The sequence below is a fragment of the Grammomys surdaster genome, unplaced genomic scaffold (assembly GCF_004785775.1).
Source record: "Grammomys surdaster isolate TR1022 unplaced genomic scaffold, NIH_TR_1.0 126121, whole genome shotgun sequence".
NCBI lineage: Eukaryota > Metazoa > Chordata > Mammalia > Rodentia > Muridae > Grammomys > Grammomys surdaster.
The window spans coordinates 1,584,584-1,600,757 of NW_021620929.1; the positions used below are offsets into that span (position 1 = coordinate 1,584,584).

General features: G+C 50.7%; 1 protein-coding gene across 1 annotated transcript in view; it reads right to left on the reverse strand.

Annotated features, from left to right (window-relative positions):
- The window catches only part of Ergic1 (endoplasmic reticulum-golgi intermediate compartment 1), a 95,644-nt gene that overhangs the window by 32,052 nt on the left and 47,418 nt on the right, over positions 1-16,174 (reverse strand). The window contains exons 2-4 of the mRNA XM_028756470.1: positions 15,716-15,777; positions 10,028-10,100; positions 351-445 (exon numbers count right to left, since the gene is read on the reverse strand). Of these exons, the coding sequence (XP_028612303.1) occupies positions 351-445; positions 10,028-10,100; positions 15,716-15,777 (230 nt within the window). The remainder of the gene's footprint in view (positions 1-350; positions 446-10,027; positions 10,101-15,715; positions 15,778-16,174) is intronic.

Consider the following 16,174-nt stretch of genomic DNA (forward strand, 5'->3'; position numbering starts at 1 on the left):
CCAGAGCCACTTGCTCCAGGATCTTAGGTTTAACGAAGCAGAGAGACTCCAGCACCCTGTGCCACCTGCACCAATGTGGCTGCTCTGCAGAGGTTTATGTGGCATCTTTGATTCCAGAAAACCTCCAGGTACATGCTTAGTTATATTAAAAAAAAAAAGAAAAAAAGGTGGGGCTGCCATAGGCTCTGTGTGGTTTGCAGTGGTGGTACGTATGTATTTACCTCACCCCAGCAGTGTGGTTTGCAGTGGTGGTACGTATGTATTTACCTCACCCCAGATGCCTCAGCAGATCTGCATACAGATCACCCACAGGCTGGCTAGCTGAAACAGAGGTCTACTGGAATACTCACATTCACAGTGCAAATTGGGTAAACTGATGTTGAGACTGACGTCAATTTTGCCTCCGCTGTCCTTGTCTGGGTCATCGACGTAGAGCTCATTCACCCTGAGGGACAGACAAGTACAAAAACCTAGACTGAGATGAGATACTGATTCTGTCCATAGGAGATGGACAGCCAGGGGCCACCTTGCTTGGTGGCCAGTGCTCAATGATCCAGAAATCCACGTGGGTATAGCAGCATGCACATCTCCAGGTCCCAGGAGGTAAGGCTCCAGATTCAAAGCCATTCTCCAATACAGCTTCACCAGGAGAGAGAGCAGTTACTCAGGAAGAAGGAGGGGTCCAGTAAGAACATCTGCTCAGATTCAAGTTCAAATCCTGGCTCCAACACTTCCTACGGTCACCTCTATAAGCCCATCGGTTGAATGGGAGTAACACTGCTGAACAGTAAAATGAGAAACAGAGTCATACACTGCTCAGGTCCTGGCACCAACAGTCAGACAGCAGTCAGGGTCCTGTATGGCTCAGGGTCCAGCAGCAAGAGGCACAGAGCACCCACTACCTATTCTTTTGGAGCTCCTCCTTATGAAGTCACAGGGGTGAAGTCCAGATCTCCCACAGGACCAGACACCTGTATTGGACTCCTAGGGCTGCTGTAATCAAGTGTCACAAAGTCAAAGGCTCAACTAAAGCTTACCACATAACTTTCCCTCCTCTCCCTCTTGCACCCTCACACAGGACCCCTATGGTTCTATCTGGCCTGTTGGGCTAACCTAGCCATTCCCATCCTTCATGTGACCACATCTGTCATGTTCCATGTGGCATGTAAGTAGCACAACCTTAGGCTGCAGGGGCAAGCAACAAGATCATTAGTCTATCACTAGAGTTACAGGGCAGGTGGACCCAAGACAGCCATACCACCTTGCGGTCAGGGACAGTAGCAACCCACATTCATTCAACAGTTCGGAGGCACCTATGGCCTCTCAGGTTTGAGAAATGGCATCAAGTTGAATCTAGTCTCTGTTTTGATCAAGGTCACAGGCAGAACCAGACCTCACTCACTTCCTAGGTAAAGGCCACATAGAGGCCTTTGAGTCTCCAAGATGCTAAAGAAAGCATGGTCTCAGCAAGGGGTGGGGGGAGAGAGGCCCCCACAGCCTGTGTCAAGGCCTGAAGTAGGGAGGGTCATGGCAGATGCAGTATGAGAGCCAAAGTATGACCTATTTCAGTCATGTTCTGGTGCTGGGATACAGCTCAGGCAGTGTACGTGACACTGAGCATAGCCACACAGGCAAGCTTGTGCCTCAGTGGGCTTGAGACCTGGAGGCACCATGTGCCAAAGACACCAGATTGTAGGTGTCCATAGTGGTCCAGAACCCATGGCTGCTGGGAACAGGCATGGCGTGCTGATAGCATACCATGGGGATGGGCCAAGGGAGGCATGGAAGTGGATGGTTCCAGTTCTTCCCTTCCTCACTAAGTCAGGGACCCTTGAGAAGGAAGCAGAAGCAGTAAGGAGGGAGAAGGGCTGAGTTTAGAGGCTAGCTGCCCAGATAACTCCCCATGGAGAGGAGGAACCCCATCTGTAGGCCTGGCCTCAAACACTCCTCAACTGAACAGTGTTGGAGAAGGTGGGTTGGGCTATGCTGAACACTCATGGATGGGGACCAGGGATGCTGGCCAAGAGAGGAAGTTACAGATGACAGAAGTCCTGCTGTCCTACTACACAGGCATGGTGACTGCAGTAACAACACACTTAGTACTGCACATTAGCAAACAGAGATTTTAAGTTTCTCTCACGGAGAGCATAAGTGTTTTGTTTAAGGTAATGGGCATGAGAACTAGACGAGCTGGCAATCTGACCGTTTATCAAAATGTCACCTTGCGCCCCATTTTGTCAATCAAAAATGAAACAGTATGGGGTGGAAGAGATGGCTCAATGGTTAAGAGCACGTACTGCACCAGGGACCCAAGTTTGGTTCCCAGAACCCAAATTAGGCAGCTCACAATGTCTGCAACCCCAGCTCTAGGAAAACCAGTGCCCTCTTCTGGCCTCTACAAGTACCTGCATTCACATGCATGTACACACACACACACACACACACACACACATTTTTAAATGATACTCTCTTTTAAAAAAAAGCTATAAAACAAACAAAATAACCCAGATCAGTTAGATCCCTTGGGTCTTGCACACAGGTTGTGCTAGGCCTCCAAGGGAGCCCTAGGAATGGCTGTTGTTGAGAAAGAACAGATCGGCTCCAGCAAGTGAATTCTGTTTTAATTGAGGCCCCATCTGATGTGACACAGCCAGTGATTAATTAACAAGAACTGTGGCTCAGGAACAGTTTGTGTCTTTGTGGAAACCACAAATATATACCTGGGGACATGAAAGTCACAGACACACTTTGCTCTTCGGGCTGTTGAGCACTCGGCCCATTAAGCTGGGCAAAAGGGAAGAGGGAAGCCTGCCAATCAAGGAAGCCAGATAAATGCCTCTGTGTCACCCTATCTGCTCCTGTGAGAAGTCCTCGTTCCTCTAAGCTCAGGAAGCCAAGGTTCAGAGGAGGGGTGTTCTATCCCAAGAGTGCACAGCAGGAGACGACTGAGCTAGAATCTCAAGCTCCACATTTTCCAGGGCTACTCAGCTTCCTCTTCTCCTCATTATCAAGGGTGAAGGACATGGGGTGTGGGGAAGGACAGGCAATTGCTCAGGGTAGTGATAGGTATTGTACAGAACCAGCAGGCAAGAGACGAACAGGCCATGGGAGATCCAGTCAGGAGGATCCATTTCCTCCCAGCCAGATTTTGCCCTTCTGACTCTCAGCACCTACTTCTACCACAGCCTTAATTCCTAAGGACCGTCAGTCTAGTAAGCAAAGTGCTGTGTGATTAACTGAGCAGTGGCCAAGGGGGAGGGCTTCCCTTCCCAGAGAGACTCCTCCATGAGCGTTCACCTTTCCCACCTGGTAAACCTAGACCTCTGCGCACTGCTTGGGGATTATGGGATGAGGTCATTCCTGGCAATCATGGGAGATGACCTCAGCAGTGAGGCAAATCCCAGGTGTGGCTCAGGTGAGCTCACTGCCCCTGGAAAGGCTTCTCTCAGGCATGGACCCCTGTCTCCTGGCCAGAAGAACTGGAGTGGTCAGCTGCCAGGGCTGAAGGGCCACACAGCATGAATGGGCTGAGGTGTCTGAGGGGAAGATAAATGCATGGCCTGTGGCAACCTGGGCCAGTGGTTATGTAAGGGCAGAACTGGCTGTTCCCCCTTGGCTGTAAGATGTATATGGTTCAATTGTCTGTACCGCCTACTGATGAGGTCAGCAAGGCTGCCTTCTGTGTCCAAGGCAAATGTTCCAGGCCAGCTAGTTTCCTGCCACCCCAGGTGTGGCCTCAGCTGCCCGTGCAGGGCTGCCAAGGCTGACTGGGTCCATTGGTTGGGGCTGAGCAGATTTTAAAAGGCCAACAAGCCTGCCAAAAATCAGCTCGCCTTGAAGAAAAGAAACATTTTTGCGGGTATACTCAAGCTTAGGGACTCTTACTGGCCTGATACCCCAGAGCCAGCTCAGGAGGTAAGAAGGCCTGTGGGCTCCCTTCCTGCCTTTGTTATTTAGAAGCTGAGGTACCTGGAACAGGTGCTTCACCTTTCTGAGCCCCAGCTTCCTCATAAGGGTAACTGGAGAAGTCCTGGGTGTTGTTCACAAGAAGCAAATTAATCCAGGACAATAGAAGTCGAAAGAATGGCAGGAGGAGGCAATGCAAAAGAACCTTCTGGATGGGAGAAGTCATGTTCATGGATCTTGGCTCAGCTGAGATGATAGCTCTGTGGGTAAGACTCACTGACTACCTCGTTCTGGACTTGGGCATCTGCCGTAAGTCATTCATGCCTCACCAAGAAGGAAGGAAAAAGGAGGGAGAAAGGAAATGAGCAAGAATTCTTAAAACCTCTCGGGACTACTGAGAGGCCAAAGCTGCAGGCTGCCCAGGCCAGGCTGAGTGTGTACGAGTGTGTGTACTCAAGTGTATGCATGGTATGTGTATGTTATAAGTATACGGTGTGTGTGGTATGTGTGTGGTGTGTGTGTACATTTGTCCTCAACAGCCTCAGTTTTCCCAGAAATAAAAAGGGGCTTTCCTAGAACAGTTGATAGTCCACTTCTACAGAGTTTCTATCCTTGGGTTCAACCAGTTAAAGTTCAAAAAACAAAACAAAACAAACGCCCTCAGAAACAGACACCAAGTCTGTACTGGACACGCATAGACTTCTTACCTTGTTCCTTACACAATATGGTGCCACAACTATGTGCACGGCATGCACTGTGGAAAAGTCAAAGTCATCGGGGGATCTGAAGTAGATAGAGGAAGTGTGCAGGTGACATGAGGATGCCACGCTCTCTATGGTCCCAGCAACCCCCAATGACGCTGTATACATCAATCACGAGTCTGCTGAGGTGGCCGATGAGAACTAGAGGAGTCTTGAGCAGAGTCTCACGGCAGACTGAATGCTCAGTCTCCAGCCACGATCTTTATCGTCAACACCAACATTTAATGAGCTAAAACAATAGGGACACGAATCCATGGCAAACCACTGTGATGAAGGTCAAGGGCGTTCTGCATGTAAGAGGCAGAGCACGGCCCTGCCCAGTGTACTCTGCCCCACTAGAAGCTGGCAGGTGCCGGGCTTTTGCATGTGGCAGCTCCTGTAACATAGCCAAGCAGTGCTGGGCAGGATCACTGCATCTTCAGTGAGCAGTACAAATAACTGACTGAGATCACACAGCCTAGGGGAGTTAAGAGGAGGATGCTACCGGGAGAATCCGTGTGTTGCCTATCCTACTGTGCTAACACTGTCTGGAGAGGACAGAGATCCCTGGAAAGCAGGGCATCCCCTAGGGAGACTTGTGATGCAAGTGCCACTGTCTTTTCTGGTCATCTTCAGATATGCCACCCCAGGGCGTCAGGGCCTATGGGATATAGAGGTTGCTGGGTCCAGTGGCTTTTGGTTCTGCAAATCTCCCTCTACCACCTCTTCTGTCACACCTGAGGAAGCAACAATGTCACAACCCCCCAACCAAAATGAGGATTCCTGAGCATCTTCTGTGAAATGAACACATACTTGCTTACACAGGAGAGTGTGGGTGCAGGTTCTCAGAAGCCCAAGTGGAAGCGTGTGTGCTGATGGAGGAGTGGGGGTGGGCATTCCAGATGGGGGGCACCAGCCAGCGCATGAGAAGGAGGTGGGTGAGAACTGGCCTTGTAGGGAGAGAGGATGAAAGGCTTGGGAGGTACTGGTTGGGGGATGTAGGTGGAATGTAGCCAAAGGCCTTGAGATTCTAGGCTGAGGCGTGAGCCTGATGACATCTATGGAAAACAATTTTATTTGCTTTTTGAAGAGCACTTCTGAATAGTTCAGATTCCTGCCCAAGGTTGCTGGCCTCCATGCTTAACAATCTGGTCAAATGGAAACTTCCATGAGGCAGGAAGGCCGCAGTGACTGGTGGGTGGGAGTGGGAAGGGAGGCGGGTAGGTTGACCAGTAAGCCTCAGGACCTTGGTTTTTAAACCCTGACTTCTGTAGGGAAAATAAAACTATTACCTACTGGGTGGATGCCCTCCACAGCCAGCTGCCCAGCCACCCCTCTTCCTCCTGGCAATCATCTGACTCCTTACCAGGGCCTGTGGCTCATGCTCACCCTTCCCCAGACTCACCTCTCAGGGGTGACCTGAACAACGAATCTGTCCCTCTGTGCCCAGGAGCCTTCAAGCCTCCCATTGCTGAGGGTGAGGATGCTCTAGGGTGTGACAGCTTACTCCTGTCAGCTACAATTGACTCAGTTCAGGGGTGCTGGGCAGGATGGAGGCCCCCTTCTTTTCTTGGATAAACTCTTACTCTCTCCAATTTTGGCCCTGTGTAGGGATGTTTTAGGAGCCAACTCAAGGTAACCTCAAAGCTCCTACTTCGTGAAGTGGTCTCTTCCGGCTTGTGACCTAATTCTACAGGGGATCTCGAGTCTCCCGGTCAGTAGGTTTGAAGTTGAATTGTAATGTCTTACCATTGTTGTGTATGTGTGTGAGCACACGGAGGTCAGGGGACAACTTTGTGGAGTGGAGTAGGTTCCAGTGACCCAACTCAGGTCAGTAGGCTTGCATAAGACTATACTTGGCCCGCTGAAGCTTCTAACCCTAACCATCAATAATTCTGACCAAAAAGCTGTGGCTCTCATGTCCTTGAGGCTTGAAAACATGCCCTGCAGAGACGGGTGGGGTGCCCACGCTGTAGATGTCCACAGGTCCTGGGCTTAGACTCTGTTTCCCCTTCCCCCTTTTACAAACCTTACAGGTTTTTAGCTTCCTGGTGCCCCAGTTTCCCCCAGAAACTTCAAAGGGTTTTGTGCCAGATTTTGAGGCAATCATTGGAAGATGTTAACCTGGCCATAGGAGACTAGCATGTGGGCATTTACAATATCTAGAAAGCACCATAAGGAATATTATGTTAAAACTGAGTGGAGTGTCTGAGCAACTGTTTTACTATCATAAATCCCCACCAGGTGGGTAATTATCAAAGCCCGCAGGGGCTTGGCTGTCAAGGGCTGGGGCATCCCACAGTCAGTCACTATCTGGGAGGTAGGTACCTCTGAATATCCCATGGGACACCTTCTTTCCTCATTGTCACCAGTCTGGCCAAAATTCAGGTTGGAAGTCAAGCACACAAACAAACCCACCTCCCTCTAACTCTGTGGGGCCAGAATGAGCACCTCATATCACTGGCAGCCACAGGCCAGGGCTGCGCCGTGACTTTTGTTTCCCTGAGTTATGTACATCCTTGTGGCAAGAGGGATCTGCTGACCCTCTGTGCTCACAAAGCCATCAGACAGGATCAGTGGCCTCCCCGAAAGAGAATAAACTCTCCTTCAGTTTTCCCCAACCTATATGCTTCCTAGGCAGGGCTGCCTGCATAAAGAGAGGAGCCCAATGGGGCAAAGCAACCATTTCCGGGCTACGGTGTTAAGTCTTGGGCCTGCCTGGACCCCTGACAAGTCAGTATCATGGTAAGGAAGCACTAGAATGGGGTTTGGGGGTGGGGGAACATTAGGCTCCCACCAACAGCAATGAGTAGCCAGTGGGCCAGGCTTGAGCCTCTTCAACCCTCTTCCTTCCTCCTGGGACCACAGCATCCAGAAGGCAGGAAGAGGAAGTCCCTGAGCAGGGAGGGTGCTATGGAGGAACACACTGTACTCTGACACTGACAGCCCTGCCCTAGGTAAACAGTGGGCAAAGTCCACTGTCTGGGCTTGCTCGAGCGGCCCAGCCTGCTACACAGCCTTTGCAGGCCCAAGCTCTGACATCAAAAGTCCCTTGTATGTGGTCATGCCTCAGTGCTGAAGGCACACCTTCACTGGGCTGAGCTGACTAGGGTGTCCTCAAGTGTTACAGGGGAAGCACAGAGGCACCAGAGCCAGGGTGACAGGTGACGAAGTCCACAGGCCTTGGGCTAAGTACTCTTTAGCCAGGTCATCGTGTGTTCAGTCTTCAGAAAGCACCAGGTCTGTCCTGTGTCCTCCCTCTCCGGGCCCGCACTGTCTCGCTCCACCGCACACCACGGTTTCCTCAGAGCACCGCCCACTACTCCCCTGTGGTTTTGCAATGACTTGTTTTAGATGTTCAAGTAACATGAAGACAATCTGAAGTAGATGGGGGACTGTGCACAGTGACATCCAACTGTGATTCCAGTACTCAGGAGCACAGCCTGGACCTTGCTAAGACCCTGTCTTAGAAAACAAAACCCCAAAATCAAAAAAACAAAATCAAAAAGAAAAGCAAGAGGCTGGAGAGATGAGAGGGTTCAGCTCTGGCAGAGAACCCAGGTTCACTTCCCAGCGTCCCGCGGAGGCTCACAACCCTCTGTAACTCCAGTTTGAAGGGATTTGATACCCTCTTCTAGCCTCTGAGGATACCACATATGCACAGTGCACAGAAATATACTCGGATAAGCATTCATACTCATAAAATAAAAATAAATAAATCTTACAGAAAAAGAGGATTATATGCAGCTTTATGTAAATGATATGCATATTTATGCAAATCTGCCATTGTACAGAAGGAACTGAAATACTGTGACTTCTGTGGTGAGGGTCCCAGAAACGAATTCCCAAGGACCCCAGGGAATAACTGCAGTGTAGTTGGTCTGCTCCTGTCCACAGGCAGCAGACACAGATGCACTGTCATGAGAGCAGCCTTAGGATCGCATAGCCTAAGCCCAAATGCTGTTGACTAAGCAGTTACAGAGCTGTGGCTCCTCCACCTAGCCTGGCCTCTGAGACCCTGCTTGCTCACTTTGCTATAGCCATGCCAGCCTTTTGGTTCTTCAGACCCCCAAGCCATCCCTGCCTCCCTCGGGGGCCTTAGCACCTGCTGCTGCGTCTGAAAGCCACCTGCCTGCACACCTGCACCTTGCTGCTGCCACAGGTGCATGCTGCCACCTAGACCTACTCAGAACACACTGGTCTGCAGAGTGGCCTCCATCCCAGAGGAGAGCATAGCCTGCAGAGGCTAGCCTGGCACACTGTCGAGATGCTCCCCATGGTCACAGTCACCCGTTGGAGACTTTGGGGGACTTCTGATGATCCCTACATGGTTTGTTACCATGGAAAACAGACAAAGCTTTTCCAGAGCTGGAAGTGAAAGCTGAGTCTGATCGATTCTCACTTCTTTGACTCAGGTAGGTTCAGTAACTTGCCCAGGGTCACATAGCAAAGCAGTATCCTGATGCTGGGTCTTCTAATGTCTTATCTGGTGCTCTCTCCACAGGTCCATGAAGCTCCCCAGGTTAAAATCAGTATCAGGGTGACAGGGCAGCGACATCCAGATTCGAGCTAAGAGATTCAAGCTTCTCAGAACTCGGGAGCCACCTCACTTGGCCACTGTGGGCAGGTACCTCTACCTCTCAAGAGCCTCAGTTTCCCCCCATAAAATGGGGACTGTTTGGTGACAAAGGTAATAAGATCCAGCTGCAGCCATGATGCCTGTTTTTAGCTTCCTATTGTCTCGTGGCTGAGAAGGAAGCAAAGGAAACCAAGACATTCCATGAGCAGAAAGAGAAAATTCCAAGGCTGGGCAGGAGAAAGGGGTGCCAAGGCCCAGCCCCATGACAATTCCGCAAACTGTAAACATAGCTCAAAGAGGCTTTGAAGCATGAGGTCAGGGCCCAACGCAGGAGGGTTACCAGGCTGTGGATGACAGCTAATTCTGGAATCAGGGATGGATGACTGTGGTATCAGCTGCCGGGAAACCCATGCTGACTCCTGAACGTGGGCCTGAGAAACAAGAGGGGCTTTCCAGGAGGGCCACCTTGCCCTCTGGGAGGAAGCTACCTGGGCTGTCTGAGCACCTTCCAGCTACAACATCAAAGGACTCATGGGAAACCCACTGGGCAAACTCAGGGCCAGTGGTGGTGAGTGCGTGATTCTGCTCTGTTTATGGACCTGGGGACCCCAGACCCAAAGGAATGTGAAGGGCTTTCACAAAGTGAGGCTCAGTTTTGCTCCAAGCTCAAAGCCCTTTTATGATGTCACATACTTGGAAACAGAAGCAAGCCACTTGCAAGGCGTCCCTCCCTTTCCAAACCTCCCCCCCTTCTCATCTGGACCCTAACAAGCCAGCTGCCCCAGAGAAAAAAATGACTTACACTTCTGTCGTGATGAATCCGGTGAGCTCTGACAGGAAGAGGAAGAGGATGAAGAGGCAGCAGCAGATGGAGACTGTGGGAAACACAGGCAGCGTTAGGGGTGCAGGACGCTCCACACAGGAGGCCAGTCCCCGTTGCCCCTCTGGCTACCCTAGAGGAAAGCTGCTTAGGGCCTCAAGCATACATGAAGAATGAGGGCGCATTTGCAGGGATCATCAAAGCCCCCTCTTCTTCACTGCCTCAGTGTGATCCCCTTCTTACTCATGGCCTCAGTGTGATTCTCCATCAAGTCCCTGCTGGCCTGACTCTGTGCTCAGGTTGGCCTCCCCACACAGGCAATGGGCCCTGCTTGACTCCTCTCCATCTCTTTGATGCAGAGGTCGCCCTGGAAGAGGACTGCGTGCTGGAGGACAAGGCGCTTCGTCTGCTTGGGTGCCATGCATGCTAGAATCCCCAATCCACACTGAACATCTGGGAGACACCACGCGACCATCCGGACTTCGCGCTCTCACGTCAGTGAACCAAAGACTGAGCTCTGCAGAGCTTGCCTCAGGGCTCCCGCTCAGTCTATAGCCAGTGCCCATCTTGGGAGTTGTCAGCTTTACAACAGAGGGAGAGCAGACTCCCTCACCAGAAGCCATATGGCAGTTACTGACACACACAGTCCTGTCCTGATGCTGGCCATTGGCAGTGGGCCACTTCTGCTGGTCAACATGTAGTCATCACAGGGACAGCCAGCACAGCACTGAGCTGAGGTGTGCTGCAGACTGGGGTGGACTTCCATTTCTATGTATGCTCTATTGAACTAACAGCAGCATTGCTGTGACGGATCTGTAGATAACAGTAGAAAAGCATCCCCATCCATCCATGTCTGTCTGTCTGTCTGTCTGTCTGTCACCTATCTAATTTCCTATCTGTCTTCAGGGAAGGAAGGGCGACCATTTTTGAGCACCATGGTGGTACATTACCAAACTACCCTACCATGACACTCTGGTACCAGCCTGATGGTGGCTCTGGTGTAGAAACGCAGGCTGAGCGACAGGGGACTGGGACCCCCTATCCTCTATGGTCAAGACACCTAGGAAGACTCCTGAGAACCTGGGCTGCAAGGGAAAGATGGGATACTCTCAAACTGCCTGAGGAGTCTGTACCCACACAGAGATGGGGATTCATAACCTCTGCCCCACTCTGATGAGCCTGTATAGAGATGGTATTTAAAGGCTTTCCTCTGGGGGGGAAATAGAGAATGTGTGCATATTATAAACAAGAAAAAGTTTCAAGTGGGCATATTAGCACATGTAACTATTAAACATCATGTATTAATAATTACATAATGTAGTTTAGATACTATATTAGAGAGAGAGAGAGAGAGAGAGAGAGAGAGAGAGAGAGAGAGAGAGAGAGAGAGAACGAGAGAACGAACACACATATACACATACACAGGAAAGTATTTGTTGGCCAGGCCCAATAGCCCACATCTATAAGCCCAGAATTCAAGAGCAGAGGTGGGAAGGACTGGTCGAATTTTAAGCCCAGCCTAGACTACATAGCAAGTTCCAGGCTAGCCAAGATTCTCACTCAAAGCCAAAACTGAACAAAAAGTATATATATTCATATATGTATATGCAGATATACATACTCAAGCCCCCTTTTGCTCTAAATTTATAATAGCATGACACCCCCTTTCAGCTATGCTCCAAGCACTCAGCAATCTGAGCAGCTTGGGCCTAGACAGTGGCCTTGCTCTGTCCTGTTCATGGCATGGAGATTAAGCTCAAATATCCATTCCAGCTGTGAGATAAAAGCCCCTGGCGTGGCTCAGCTACCAACCCAGCTCCTGGCTCCTGCTCTCCTGCCTGCAGTGGTGCTTACTGCCTCCTGGGGAAAGAGTCTGCCAGCAGACAAAGCATTCTGCAGCTGGACCACATGCCTCTCTGTCCACCCAGGACCCACATTTTAGCACCATTTTGTCCACACCAGCCCCAGTGGATGTGCCAGCGAGTGTACGGCACAGGAGGTTTTCTGAAGGTCGTTGCTGCTGCCTTTAGGACAAATGATAGTCTTCTAGCTGTTCTTCCTGTCCCACACCTGCAGATACACCCCAAAGTCCTAAGTACCCACACTGTGGTGGGGGGAAGGAGACTGGGGAGGCCTTTCTCTGAGATCTGTGTGCTTCTGCAAGGTTTGGCACAAAGCCTGGGTAATCCAGCAGGTAAACAGGATAACTCAGTGGGGTCCAACAGCCCTATCCCCATACGTACTTATGGTAAGAGCACCTGACTCCTGTCTCAGACTGGGGAACCAGAGGTGAGGTCTTGGCACCACTGTGGCCTCAGGGCCTAACAGTGCTGGCTCAGAGAAGGCACAGAAAAAATATTTACTGAATAACTGAATGAATGAGAAACCACGAGAGCAGGGAGGAAGTATTCCAACCAAGACCTTCAGGTCTCCAAGGCTGGACGAAGGCTTTCAATCCATGTTTGGGCAAGGCTTGGAGGCTCTCTGACTCCAGACTTCTGAAACTGACTCAGGCCCGGGGCAGTTGGAATGTAGCCCCAGGAGAGGCTTGCTTGGAGTAAGCCAGGTGCTGCCAAGTCGAAGGGGCCAAGCTTGAGACCCTTACACCCTGAGGGAAAGTCAAGGAGTCCCTCTGAGGTCGAAAGAACCATGTAGGGCAGGAAACAAAATCTACAGGCTGACGTTCGAGCCCCAGAATTTCGCTGTCTCCTTCAGCTATTAATAGCAGCCACCCCACAGCGTAATGTGATGGCGCAGGCCTGAATTGGCCTGCCTGGCTTGGATGCATGAGCCTCAGAGACGAAGACCGAGGCCCATTCATCAGCACTGTCCCGGCTTGGCACAGGGCCTGGCCCTAGGTCCAGCTTAATAAATATTTGTGTACTAAATGGTAGCTAAGGGCTGGCTTTCCATGCCTCAGACCTTCCCCTCATGTAAGGAAAAGCTCATCAAACCACGTTCCTGAGGGCTGCCAGGCAGAGCTTTCTAAACAGTTAAAAAATGTATGTCCTTTTTGACTCAGTGTTCCAAAACCCTGGAGAGCTACTTCACAGTAACAGCCACAGAAGACTCAAAGACATGATGAGGACATCTGTGTGACAATAGGCTAGAATCAGGCTGGCAGTCCTTGGTGCCACAGGAGATAGCTGGACAGAAGGCAGAGCTGTTGGTGGAGGTGGGAGAGGTGTGTCCAGCAACAGATACAAGGGGAGGGGTATGTAGCACAGCTGGTCCCTGGGCAGGACAGTGTGTGGGTACATCCTGGGTTTCTAAGATGGCACATACCTGACTGTTCAACAGGCTGGGTAAGGGAAGACTGGAGAAATCTGCAGGGAGGTTGAGCTGCTACGTGGTGGCATGGAGAGGGGTCAGGAGCCACGCTTCTCATAGTCTAGGCCAGTCTTTTTCCTGGGGCTTGGGGGAGCACCTTGCCCAAGGACACACTGATGCTAAACAGGAGGATGAAGCCAGCTCTTCTTGACAGGAAGGCCTGCAAACACCCAGGAAGAACCATCTTTTCCTCACAACTAGAGAAGGTACCTGCTGCTTTAAGAAATCCAGCTGAAGAGAGGGCTAGAGGGAGCTGGAGTTGTGAGGATCCCCAATCTACCTGAGAGTGGACTGCCTGGCCTCCATTCACACAGCAAGGCCAGCGTAGTTCTGAGGCTCTCTGTCCTATACCAAGCATCCAGGGGGCATCTGAGACCTAATCCTGACCGGCCCTCCTATAAGCAGTGAGATTCTGGATGAGTCAGTTTCCCTCACCGAGGATCTGAGGCGTGAAGCCGGAGCCTACCCACTTACTTGCTGGTGACTTTGGTTTGTTCTGAGTATTCATTTTTAGGGCGGTGTTTTCTGTTGTGGAACAGCAATGGCTGCAAAGCCAAGACAGTGTCACACAGCTTCTCCTGGGTGCTCTGTTCACATCTGACATAACCATGGCACTCGGTCACCCTTTGTCAGTGTGGATTCCTTCACACTGTTGCATGCTCCTAACTCCGCCACAGGTTTCACCAGCTTCCCAGGAAGGCTGTTACTATGCAGGAACAGATCATGGATCGTACCCTGCCTTTCCTCCTCCTGAGCCCTTCTGTGATCCACCCTTCCCTCAGCCCTGCTCATACTGCTCAGGTATCTGGCAGAAGACCCCCTCCCCCAGCCTGGGACCCTGCTGCTCTGTCACATCTGCCAGGGTGCTTAGTGGGGAAGATCCCTCAGCGGCAAGGCTCATGTCACATCAGGCGTTCATCTATCCACTCGACCAATCGCGGTGATGCCAACTTCCCTCCCATGGCTGAGCGGCCATCTGCAGGTTTCCCTACGGAAGAGCTACCATCTCACATTTTTATTCTCTTTTCTGTGGAAGAGAGTTGTTACAACCGCCCCACACTTGAGAGAGAGGGAGAGGTGTTCACAGGGTCACCAAAATTCTTGAGTGAGTTTGTGTCCTCTCCCCAGTTCATTTATGACAGACTTAAGGCCTTTCCCCTGATTCTTTGGGTTCCAGGCTACCAGAGTCATTGTTTGTCTTATGCTCCAGTTTGGGTCCTTGGGTCCTCTTGTCCTGCTGACATGATAGACTATCTTCCCTGCCTGGTGTTGCAAATGGCCACTTTTCTGAGATGCTCTGGTTCATCTGACTGAACTAAGAGTGAATTTGTGATTTCTTTTAGTGGCTAAAATTATTAACAATTCAAATCCTTTCAGAAGCAGGAAGGTAAAAAGCAAGTCTCCCTCCCCTCCCACACTTCTGATCTGCTTCTGTGGACTTTTGTTGTTTGTTGTTGTTGGGTTTTTTTTGTTTGTTTGTTTTTGTTTTTGACAGGGTTTCTCTGTGTTACCCTGGCTGTCCTGGAACTGGATCTCTATAGACCAGGCTGGCCTTGAACTCAGGGATCGCCTGCCTCTGCCTCCCAAATGCTGGATTAAAGAGATTTAAGTCATAGGCTACCACTACTTTACTGCTACTGTTTGATGATGATTGTGTGTGTGTCTGTGTGTATATCTGTGTGTGTATGTCTCTCTGTATGTGTGTCTCTGTGTGTCTGTGTATGTCTGTGTATGTCTGTGTGTGTGTGTGTGTGTGTGTGTGTGTGTGTGTGTGTGTGTGTGTATGTGTATCTGTGTGCGTGCCTTTCCACCATGGGTTCTGGGGCTCTAACTCAGGCTGCCAGACTTGCACAGCAAACACTGAGCCATCTCCCTGGCCTCTATTTAGATTTTAGGAGAATGGAGCCCAAGTCTAAACAGGTGACTCATGTTTCTGGAGCCCTTATCCCTACAGCCTGGAGATACTATCACATCTTCAAAGCCTCTCATCACACAGGGCCAGGAGTGGACTTTCCACTTACAGTTCATGCTAGGACTCTGAGAGTTCTGAATCTAGAAGACATAGCTTTGGATTTTGAGGTCAAGGATCCTGAACCTGCACTGATATTTTTCTGCATCCTTCTAGTTATGACTGGCTGCTCTACCTTGCAGGGTTATATAGCAAGGATAGAGATGCTTTGTGGAGAGAGGTGAAGGGCCAGTGGGATGCTAGGTGCGTCTCCTCTCCCACCTGCCTTTCCTTCTTTCCTCCTTGCTCCCGAGTTCTGCTGAGAGTGGAAGCACGGATATTTGAGTACCAGGCAGAGGGCTGGGTTAATGGTGAGAAGAGCAGTTACTCACTAATGGCACCAGTATATGTTGGCTGCGTGAGGTCCTTGGGCACCTTCCTGTAGATGTCAAACCTGTGGAGAAGAAACAGGGGGATTAGACAGGTGTGGGGTACAGGCCTTGAGGCAGAGAGGGGGTGCTGGCGGCATGACACCTGGGTCAGCTATCACAGCTCTTACTGAAGCATCCTTTCCAACCTCCTCTGAGAGGCTTTATGAGGGCCTTACTGTCTTAGCTAGGGTTTTTATTGCTACAACAAAACACCTCAGCCAAAAAGCAAGTTGAGAAAAGGGCTTATTCGGCTTACACTTCCACATTGTTGTTCATCACCAAAGGAAGTCAGGACAGGAACTCAAGCAGGGCAGGAACATGGAGGCAGGAGCTGATGCAGAGGCCATGGAGGGGTGCTGCTTATTGGTTTGTTCCCCATGGCTTGCTCAGCTTGCTTTCTTATAGAACCCAGAGCCCCCA